This window comes from Ranitomeya imitator, chromosome 1 (genome assembly GCF_032444005.1).
Source record: "Ranitomeya imitator isolate aRanImi1 chromosome 1, aRanImi1.pri, whole genome shotgun sequence".
Lineage (NCBI taxonomy): Eukaryota > Metazoa > Chordata > Amphibia > Anura > Dendrobatidae > Ranitomeya > Ranitomeya imitator.
The window spans coordinates 54,827,684-54,839,758 of NC_091282.1; the positions used below are offsets into that span (position 1 = coordinate 54,827,684).

Sequence of the window (12,075 nt, forward strand, 5' to 3'; positions counted from 1 at the left end):
CCCTTATCTGGTATAATATCCCCCATCCTGACCTTTCCTGGTGTAATGCCTCCCATCCTGGCCCTCTTTCTGCTATAATATCCCCATCCTAGCCCCCTTTCCTGGTATAATGTCCCCAGTTCTTGGCCCATTCCTGGTATAATATCCGCTGCCATTGGCCCATTCCAGTAATAATGTTCCATATCCTGGCCCCTTTCCTGTAATAATGTCCCACATCCTGGCCCCTTCCTGGTAAAATATTCCCCATCCTGGCCCCTTCCTGGTATAATGCCCCTCATCTGCTATAATGTCCCCCATCCTGGCCCCTTTCCTGTAATAATGTCTCCATCCTGGCTCCTTCCTGGTATAATGTCCCCCTGTCCTTGGCCCCTTCCAGTAATAATAACCCACATCCTGGTGTACTGTCCCGAACCTGGGCCCTTTTCAGTAACAATGTCCACTAGAAAAGCTTCCCAGAAGAGTAGAAACTGCTGGAAACGCAAAAGGGGCCCAACGCCCAACCCATATTACAACCCATGGTTTTTGGAATGAGATGTCCAATTAGATCATATAGGGATGATGGTCTGGAGGCCATCTACCTTTGTGCAAAAACGTGGCTAAGGAATTTGAACTCATTTTCTCAAAGATGTGATAAACCACAGTTTATGTCTTAGGCCGGCTTCACACTCAGCTCCCTGGCTCGAGATCATAAGAGGGCGCCCTCTGCTGGTTGTCCTCATATGAACTCGAGCCAGGGAGCTTTCTAGGAAAGTTCCCACGATCTAGGAACAGCCAGCAGAGGGTGCCTCACCGCAAATGCAGGTAAATATAGGTCAATGACCTACTTTACCTACATTCTCCGGGGTTTTGCAGACATGAGCAGCTGCATTAGCAAAGCTCGTGGCTGCAAAATATTTTAACCCCTTCAGATGGATTTACATCGTTGGACGTGACAGATCCTCGGAAGGTATGGATATTGTTGGTTTATTATTTTTTTTTCCTTTACAGATCGAGGGTCTTCAGTGAGTGGATTGAGAGTAGAAAAAATTAATACAACAACCTTTGTGATTTTTTCATTAAATTAATTTTTAATAATGTGTGTGTGTGTTATTTTTTAACCCTTTACTAGTATTGGATTAATAATGGATAGGTGTCAGAATTGACGCCTCTCCATTATTAATTTGGCTTAATGTCACCTTACAATAGCAAGGTGGTATTAACCCTTCATTACCCCATATCCCACCGCTACACGGGAATGGGAAGAGAGTGGCCAAGTGCCAGAATAGGCGCCTCTTCCAGATGTGCCTGTTCTGGGGTGGCTGGGGGCAGATGTTTTTAGCCAGGGGGGGGGGCCAATAACCGTGGACCCTCTCCACGCTATTAATATCTGCCCTCAGTCACTGGCTTTACTACTCTGGCGAAGAAAATTGCGCGGGAGCCCACGCCAATTTTTTCCGCCATTTAACCCTTTAATTTACTAGCTAGAACGGCCAAATTTTGCATAGACACACTACTAACATTAGTAGTGTGGATTATGCAAAAAAAATGGTGATATGAGATGGTTTACTGTATGTAAACCATGTCTCATATCATGTCGGGTTTAGGAAGGAGAAAGCAAAAGCCGGTAATTGAATTACCGGCTTTCTGCTATATCGCGCTGGATGAAATATTAATATATATACATATATGTGTCTCAATGACATATATATATATATATATATATATATATATACCTATTCTATGTTTACACATTTATTCTACCTATTCTATTGTAAGCTGTGAGTGTGATTTTACTGTACACCGCACTGAATTACCGGCTTTTCTCTCTAACACCGCTGCGTATTTCTCGCAAGTCACACTGCTGGTCCGTGTGTAATCCGTATTTTTGGGGCTTCCATAGACTTTCATTGACGTTTTATTTGCACAGTACGGTGACAAACGCAGCATGCTGCGATTTTCTACGGCCGTAGAAAGCCGTATAATACTGATCAGGAAAATACGGCAGATAGGAGCAGGGGCATAGAGAATAATTGTGCCGTATTTTATGCGAGTTTTATGGACGTAGTTTCTGCGCTCTTACATCCGTAAAACTCGCTAGTGTGAGGCCGGCCTTACGGTGGGGCAATCACTTTTTCACATAGGGCCCTCTAGGTTTGGATTTCTTTTTTCCCTTAATAATAAAGACCATCATTTAAAAACTGCATTTACTTGTGTTATCTTTGTCTAGTATTTCCATTTGTTCAGTGATTTGAAACATTTAAGTGTGACAAACATGCAAAAAAGTAGGAAATCAGGAAGGGGGCAAATACTTTTTCACACAACTGTATATAAATATACTGTATATACAGTTGTGCTCAAAAGTTTACATACACCAGCAAAATTTTTGCTTTCTTGGCCTTTTTTCAGAGAATATGAATGATAACACAAAAACTTTTTCTCCACTCATGGTTAGTGGTTGGGTGAAGCCATTTATTGGCAAACTACTGTGTTCTCTCTTTTTAAACCATAATGACAACCCAAAACATCCAAATGACCCCATTTCGTAATACTGTGTATTGCCCCCCCTAACATCAATGACAGTTTGAAGTCTTTTATGGTAGTTGTGGATGAGGTTCTTTATTTTCTCAGATGGTAAAGCTGCCCACTCTGCTTGACAAAAATCCCCAGGTCCTGTAAATTCCTGGGCTGTTTAGCATGAACTGTGCACTTGAGATCTCCCCAGAGTGGCTCAATGATATTGAGGTCAGGAGACTGAGATGGCCACTCCAGAACCTTCACTTTGTTCTACTGTAGCCAATGACAGGTCAACTTGGCCTTGTGTTTTGGATCGTTGTCATATTGGAACATCCAACTACGTCTCATGCACAGCTTACGGGCTGATGATAGCAAATTTGCCTTTAGTATTTGCTGATAACGTGCTGCATTCATCTTTCCTTCAAAGTTGACCAAGTTTCCTATGCCTTTGCAGCTCACACATCCCCAAAATATCAGCGATCCACCTCCATGCTTTACAGTAGGAATGGTGTTCCTTTCATCATAGGCCTTGTTGACCTCTCTCCAAATGTAACATTTATGGTTGTTGCCAAAAAGTTTAATTTTGGTCTCATCACTCCAAATTACCTTGTTCCAGAAGTTTTGAGGCTTTTCTCTGTGCTGTTTTGCGTATTGTAGGGGAGATACTTTGTGGCATTTGCGCAGTAATGGCTTTCTTCTGGTGACTCGACCATGCAGCCCATTTTTCTTCTAGTGCCTCTTTATTGTTCATCTTGAAACTGCCACGCCGCTAGTTTTCAGAGAGTCCTGTATTTCAGCTGATGTTATTTGTGAGTTTTTCTTTGCATCCCAAACAATTTTCCTAGCAGTTGTGGATGACATTTTGTTGGTCTACCTGACCGTGGTTTTATTTTTACAGAGCCCCTGATTTTCCATTTGTTAATCACCACCCTGATCTCCTCACTATCCAACAACCCCAAGAAACTTTTTGACACCTTTCACTCCCTCCTCAGGCCAAAAGCACAAGCCCTTATCACAGTCATTTGTGCTGATGACCTGGCATCCCACTTTATAGAGAAAATAGATAATATCCGTCAGGAAATCCACTCCCAATCACCAAGTTCAGTGACTCCCATCCCTCCCTGCATTTCCCCTGGCTCACTCTCCACATTTGATCCCATCACAGAAGATGAAGTCTCCAGGCTCCTCTCCTCTTCTTGTCCAACTACATGCACTACTGACCCCATTCCCTCTCATCTCCTCCAGTTGCTCTCTCCAGTCATCACAACTCACCTAATTACAATCTTTAATCTCTCCCTCTCCTCTGGCATTTTCCCATCCTCCTTCAAACACTCTATCATTACTCCACTATTAAAGAAACCCTCTATCGACCCATCCTGCACAAATAACTACAGACCAGTCTCCAACCTCGCCTTCATCTCTAAACTCTTGGTGTGCCTAGTCTACTCCCGCCTTACCCGTTACCTCTCCATTCACTCTCTCCTAGACCCTTCACAGTCCGGCTTCCGTCCCCTACACTCGACAGAAACTGCACTCATCAAAGTGACCAATGACCTTCTGACAGCAAAATGTAACGGTGACCACTCTCTGCTCATTCTTCTCTATCTTTCTGCAGCTTTCGACACTGTTGACCACCCTTTCCTACTCTCTAGGCTCCGGTCACTAAGCATTAAGGACACTGCTCTCTCCTGGTTCTCCTCCAATCTTTCTGACCGCTCCTTCAGTGTTCCGTTCTCTGGCTCCACTTCATCTCCTCTTCCTCTCACTGTCAGGGTACCTCAGGGCTCAGTCCTTGGCCTCCTTCTCTTCTCTCTCTACATGGCCCCAATTGGACAGACCATCAGCAGATTTGGCTTTCAGTACCATCTTTATGCTGATGACACACAACTATACACATCATTCCCTGATCTTACTCCTGCTGTACTACAGAACGCCAGTGACTGTCTGTCCGCAGTCTCTGACATCATGTCCGCTCTCTATCTGAAACTCAACCTCTCCAAAACTGAACTTCTTCTGCTCCCGTCATCTACTAACCTCCCTAAATCTGACATTTCCCTCTTCATCGGTGTCACCATAATAACACCCTGGCAGCAGGCGCGCTGTCTGGGTGTTATGTTTGACTCTGATCTCTCCTTCACATCCCATATACAATCTCTTGCCGGCTTGTGCCGCTTACACCTAAAGAACATCGCTAGAATTCGCCCTTTTCTCACCATGGAAACAACAAAAACCCTCACTGTCGCCCTGATCCACTCCCGCCTGGACTACTGTAATGCTCTATTAATTGGCCTCCCCCTCACTCGACTTTCCCCTCTCCAGTCCATCCTTAATGCAGCAGCCAGGGTCATCTATCTAGCTAATCGTTACTCAAACGCGTCCGCTCTTCGCCAGTCATTACACTGGCTGCCCATTCATTACAGGAAACAATTCAAAGTACTTGTTCTCACCCACAAAGCTCTCCACAGTGCGGCACCCCCTTACATCTCCTCCCTTATCTCTGTCCATCGGCCTAACCGACTGTTGTGCTCTGCAATTGACTTTCGACTAACCTCTGCCCTAATCCGTACCTCCCACTCCTGACTCCAAGACTTCTCCCGTGCTGCACCAATCCTCTGGAATGCTCTACCCCAAGATATTAGGACAATCCACAATTTGCATAGTTTTAGGAGCGCCCTCAAAACATATTTGTTCAGAGCGGCCTATCACATTCAGTAATCAAAGTCATTTTATGTTTGTGTGTGTGTAGCCCATTCACTATCTCCATCTATCCCCCACCCCCCGAAGATGGCTGGACCATCATTGTAAATACACCATTGTAAATACACACCTGTACTTTGTATCTCCCCCACCTCATTGTAGATTGTAAGCTCTCACGAGCAGGGTCGTCTTATTTTGCTTTAATTATTGTATTGTTAACGTTGTTACTTATGACTTGCGTTTGAAACTGTTAAACTGTAAAGCGTTGCGGAATATGTTGATGCTATATAAATAAAGATTATTATTATTTAATAACAGTTTGAACGCTGCTGACTGGCATTATCAATTCCTTGGATATCTTTTTGCTACCCTTTCCTGTTTTATACAGATCAACTACCTTTTCCTGTTGATCCGTTGACAATTCTTTTGCTTTCCCAATGACTCACAATCCAGAGACGTCAGTGGCTGGATGAAAGATGCAAGAGTCTGTCTGGATCCCAGAAACTCACTCAGCTTTTATGCACACACACTGATTACAAGCAAATAGGTCACAGGTGAGGATGTTACCTTTAGTAGCCATTCAAACCCATTTGTGTCAACTTCTGTGCATGCTGTCAGGCCAAAATCACCAGAGTACGTAAACTTTTGATCAGGGCCATTTGGATGTTTTGGGTTGTCATTATGATTTTAAAAGAGCAAACACATTAGTTTGACAATAAATGGCTTCACCCAACCACTAACCATGAGTGGAGAAAAAATTTTGGTGCTATCATTCATATTCTCTGAAAAAAGGCCAAGAAAGCAAAAATTCTGCCGGGGTATGTAAACTTTTGAGCACAACTGTATTTTTTTTTTTCAAAAAGCTTTGTTTGAGAAATAGATATAAAAAAAACTATAAGACTGGAGGGAATTAGAAAACATGGAGAAATTTACACCTGAAAACTGTCACATATTTATGATCGTATAAATGGCTAGAAATATATAATAAACTCCATAGTGTGATAAATATTTAGAAAATAGGATGAAATATCAAACAAAAAATTAATATGATTTATACATATAAAGTGAAATCATAAATCATTTTTTTAAGTATAGCAGAAGGAAACAAAGTGCTAGTGTGTATTAATATCATAAACCAAGTGGCTACATGAAAACATAACCTAGGACAGAGCCTTGTCACGCCAATGTGCGTTTCGCCTTTGCTTTTTCAAGGGGTCACAGTGATACAACTGTGGATTAAGCTGCAAGAAACACTGAAAGAGAGCAGACAAAATGAAAATGGTTACACATGGGAAGAAGAAGCAATCCCATAAAATTAAAACCAATATTTATTAAATAATTCTTTTAAAATAACAAAATAAAAAAGCAAAATATACCGTAGGGGACACCATATTACAAGGTAGTAACTATAATGATAAGTACTGAATAGTTGCCAAACAACATGAGTAAATATCTAGACTGATACAATGGAGGATGCCCCCGGAAGAAGCAGGAGGCGAAACGCGCGTCGGGGTGAGGGGATGTCATTCTTGCAAGGTATACCTACTTTTTCTGCCTGACATGTTATAGGTATTGACGCTGGGTTCACTGTTATGGATATCTCTGGCCACTTATATCTTTATTAATGTTGTTGCCTAGGTTTAAGCCGCTGTGCTGAGTATTTTAATTGTTATATAGGCAGCGATTATATTATAACTTCATGCTTCGGCTTTTTTTGCTGTGATATCGCTAATTGTTAGTATATGTGGCAACATTCCTCCATGTATCAGTCTAGATATTTACTCATGTTGTTTGGCAACTATTCAGTACTTATCATTATAGTTACTACCTTGTAATATGGTGTCCCCTACGGTATATTTTGCTTTTTTTATTTTGTTATTTTAAAATAATTATTTAATAAATATTGGTTTTAATTTTATGGGATCGCTTCTTCTTCACACGTGTAATGATGTGGGATTAGTGATAGATAGTATTGTGAAGTGCCCTGGTACGGATATAGACAGGTGTTGAATTAAAATGAAAATGGTGAAGACTTAAAACACGAACGATGCTAGAAAACGGCATCACTTTCTAGTATACAAAAATGAAGTGTGATTAACATCAAACAGAAAAAAAAAAGAAAAACCCCTTGATCTGTAGTGACCCCCGAGTTGTGGCTGCAAGGTGTAGCTGCGCTGTGATGCCTACACATCACCTGGGTGTGTTACTGTGGGTCGTAGGTGTCTTAGGGCGGAGGGAATGTTTGTAGTGAAGATATGGAATGGGAGTATCTCACGTTTTACTAGGTTTTCTATGAATGGGGTGTAATCTGAGCAGAGCCTTATATTACGCTTCAGCGGGTCACGTGCCCCACATCCTGAGTGCACTGTCACTGTGCCACTTCCTCTTCCCCCTCCATTGATTACAATGTAACTAGATGACTAACGACTTTTCCTATTGGCCGAGAAGGAACACCTCATGTTCCGAGCTCTAGTTGTACAATTCTGATTGGACGGTTGAGCCCGGATGTTACCTGCAGGTTTACAGAAGGTCAATGACTGCTGGTAACCCGGAGCTTACAACTTTCACACATTCTTTGTCTGAAATATGAACCGATCACAGACTGCCGCTGGTGGAGTTATTACACTACACACAGCCTGAAAGTCATAAACTGGAGACGCCGGGTTACAATACCGGCTTTTTCGATGATTTTTGTATTTTTTTAATCAATCCGCCAAATAACTTTATTGTATTTGCTCTAAACTTTATTTTCCTTCTGGTGAAAACTAAAAAATTTATATTTTTCTTTAAAGAACGCTTCTACTTTTAATCTGAAATTCACCATTTACTGCCAAGTTGCCAAAAAAATCTATTATGGAAAGAGCTGGTGACTAACAATAGGAGAACTGCATCTAAACTAGGGGTTGTCATAAAGCATCTCCAAATAACCAAACTTTAGTTGTGATTGTGGTATCCAACTGCAGTTCAGGAGTCTAGGAAAGCTGAGTGACAGATATTCCTTGGCGTCTAGTGTAGAGAGTAACATGCAATTAAGACATATTACCTTATTATAGGAAGATAGATTTCAGATTCCATTTCAGAGGGATTTCAGAGAAAACATAGCTCAGAATATAGAGGGTGGGAATGTGAAGAATAGTCACCTGCGACTGCAAGGATCCCTCTGGTTCCTCTCAACCCAGTTAGATTCAGCTGACAGGTCTCTCTTTATGTGAGTATAGGCGAAGACGTGGGAATCAAGCTGAGCTGGTAGAAACAAGAAGGAGCAATTGTCCTAGTGGACTCTTTTCCCTCTACAGATCTACTGTCCCTTTGCCTGATCTCCACCCGTGCCCAGACTCCTCTCCCTATGTCTGTGCTATGCTCCTTGTTCTCAAACTCCTCTCCCTGAGCCTAGACTCTTCTTGTCATGCCTGGACTTCTTTCCCTTTGCTTGGACTCTTCTCATTTTATATTTATTTTGCATTAATTATATAGTGCTATCATATTCTGCAGCGCTTTACAGACATTTGGGCTCACAATCTTAATTTACTATCAGTATGTCTTTGCAGTGTGGGAGAAAACCGTAGGAAACCCACACAAACACTGGGAGAACATACAAACTCCTAGCAGATGTCCTTTGTGGACTTGAATCGAGTGTTGCAAAATACACAGTGCTAACCACAAAAAGCCAGCGTGCTGCTCTTCTCCCTCTGTGTGGACTCCTGTCCATGTTTCTGGATTCTTCTTCCTTTGTCTAAACTCTCACTGTGTTTGGACTCCTCTCCTTTTGACTGGACTCTTCTAGCTGTGCTTGGAATCCTCTATCTTTGTCTGACCTATTTTCCTTGTGCCTGTACTCCTCTACCTATACCTTGACTCCTCTCTATGTGTCTGGAGTCCTCTCTCAGTGACTGGACTCTTCTCCTTTTTACTGGACTCTTCTACGAGTGCTTTGACTCCTATATCTGTGTTTGACCTCTTTTCCCTGTGACTGTACTCCTCTACCTGTACCTTGACTCCTCTCCATGTGTTTGGACTCCTCTCCATTTGTCTGGACTCCTCTCCATTTGTCTGGACTCATCTCCCTGGGTCTGGACTCTTCTCACTGTGCCTGGACTCCTCCACCTATGCCTGGACTCCTCTCCATGTGTCTGGATTCTTCTACCTGTGTCTGGACTCTTCTCCCTTTGACCAGACTCTTCTATCTGTACTTGGACTCCTCTATCTGTGTCTGGAATCTTTTCGCTGTGCCTGGACTCCTCTACCTGTGCCTGGACTCCTCTACCTGTACCTGGACTCCTCTACCTGTACCTGGACTCCTCTACCTGTACTCCTCTACCTGTACCTGTACTCCTCTCCATGTGTTTGGACTCCTCTCCATTTGTCTGGACTCCTCTCCATTTGTCTGGACTCATCTCCCTGTGTCTGGACTCTTCTCACTGTGCCTGGACTCCTCCACCTATGCCTGGACTCCTCTCCATGTGTCTGGATTCTTCTACCTGTGTCTGGACTCTTCTCCCTTTGACCAGACTCTTCTACCTGTACTTGGACTCCTCTATCTGTGTCTGGAATCTTTTCGCTGTGCCTGTAATCCTCTACCTGTGCCTGGACTCTTCTACCTGTACCTGGACTCCTCTACCTGTACTCCTCTACCTGTACTCCTCTACCTGTGCCTGGACTTCTCTACCTGTACCTGTACTCCTCTACCTGTACCTGGACTCCTCTACCTGTACTCCTCTACCTGTACCTGTACTCCTCTACCTGTGCCTGGACTCCTCTACCTGTGTCTGGACTCCTCTACCTGTACCTGTACTCCTCTACCTGTGCCTGGACTCCTCTACCTGTGCCTGGACTCCTCTACCTGTACTCCTCTACCTGTACCTGTACTCCTCTACCTGTGCCTGAACTTCTCTACCTGTACCTGGACTCCTCTACCTGTGCCTGGACTCCTCTACCTGTACCTGGACTCCTCTACCTGTACCTGGACTCCTCTACCTGTGCCTGGACTCCTCTACCTGTGCCTGGACTCCTCTACCTATACCTGGACTCCTGTACCTGTACTCCTCTACCTGTACCTGTACTCCTCTACCTGTACCTGTACTCCTCTACCTGTGCCTGGACTCCTCTACCTGTGCCTGGACTCCTCTACCTGTACCTGGACTCCTCTACCTGTGCCTGGACTCCTCTACCTGTACCTGTACTCCTCTACCTGTGCCTGGACTCCTCTACCTGTGCCTGGACTCCTCTACCTGTACCTGTACTCCTCTACCTGTACCTGGACTCCTCTACCTGTACCTGTACTCCTCTACCTGTGCCTGGACTCCTCTACCTGTACCTGGACTCCTCTACCTGTACCTGGACTCCTCTACCTGTGCCTGGACTCCTCTACCTGTGCCTGGACTCCTCTACCTATACCTGGACTCCTGTACCTGTACTCCTCTACCTGTACCTGTACTCCTCTACCTGTACCTGTACTCCTCTACCTGTACCTGTACTCCTCTACCTGTGCCTGGACTCCTCTACCTGTGCCTGGACTCCTCTACCTGTACCTGGACTCCTCTACCTGTGCCTGGACTCCTCTACCTGTACCTGTACTCCTCTACCTGTGCCTGGACTCCTCTACCTGTGCCTGGACTCCTCTACCTGTACCTGTACTCCTCTACCTGTACCTGGACTCCTCTACCTGTACCTGGACTCCTCTACCTGTGCCTGGACTCCTCTACCTGTGCCTGGACTCCTCTACCTGTGCCTGGACTCCTCTACCTGTGCCTGGACTCCTCTACCTGTACCTGGACTCCTCTACCTGTACCTGGACTCCTCTACCTGTGCCTGGACTCCTCTACCTGTACCTGGACTCCTCTACCTGTACTCCTCTACCTGTACCTGGACTCCTCTACCTGTACCTGTACTCCTCTACCTGTGCCTGGACTCCTCTACCTGTGCCTGTACTCCTCTACCTGTGCCTGGACTCCTCTACCTGTACCTGGACTCCTCTACCTGTACCTGTACTCCTCTACCTGTACCTGGACTCCTCTACCTGTACCTGTACTCCTCTACCTGTACCTGTACTCCTCTACCTGTGCCTGTACTCCTCTACCTGTGCCTGGACTCCTCTACCTGTACCTGGACTCCTCTACCTGTACCTGGACTCCTCTACCTGTACCTGGACTCCTCTACCTGTGCCTGTACTCCTCTACCTGTGCCTGGACTCCTCTACCTGTACCTGTACTCCTCTACCTGTACCTGGACTCCTCTACCTGTACCTGGACTCCTCTACCTGTACCTGGACTCCTCTACCTGTACCTGGACTCCTCTACCTGTACCTGGACTCCTCTACCTGTACCTGGACTCCTCTACCTGTACTCCTCTATCTGTGCCTGGACTCCTCTACCTGTACCTGGACTCCTCTACCTGTACTCCTCTATCTGTGCCTGGACTCCTCTACCTGTACCTGGACTCCTCTACCTGTACTCCTCTACCTGTACCTGGACTCCTCTACCTGTACCTACCTGGACTCCTCTACCTGTACCTGGACTCCTCTACCTGTACCTGGACTCCTCTACCTGTTACTGGCCTCTTCTCCATGCCACTGCCACCTGCAGATGTCAATCATTTACGGTTTATTCTACTTATGCCATAAATTACTTAGATGGGAATAATGGAACAACATGTTCTATAGCAACTTAATTTATTGTGTAATTTATATGTAAAATTCACTCCGTTGTACCTGACGTACCAGGAAATTCAGATGACGATTGCAGCATTGCCAAAGGCGTGAATTTTGCATGTGAATGCCAAGTAATATACAAATGCCTGTAAAACACAGAGAAGGTGAATGAATGAAATAGGGCGTTCTCAGTGTTTCTTACTATGCAGGAACTTAGAGGAACACTACAGGTAAAGCTG

At 44.6% G+C, this 12,075-nt stretch overlaps 1 protein-coding gene across 1 annotated transcript in view; it reads right to left on the minus strand.

Moving 5' to 3' along the window:
- LOC138657607 (CD5 antigen-like) overlaps positions 1–12,075 on the minus strand; it is a 175,348-nt gene that overhangs the window by 77,898 nt on the left and 85,375 nt on the right. Inside the window, exon 2 of the mRNA XM_069745351.1 lies at positions 11,897–11,982. Within this exon, the coding sequence (XP_069601452.1) occupies positions 11,897–11,933 (37 nt within the window). The 5' untranslated portion in view covers positions 11,934–11,982. The remainder of the gene's footprint in view (positions 1–11,896; positions 11,983–12,075) is intronic.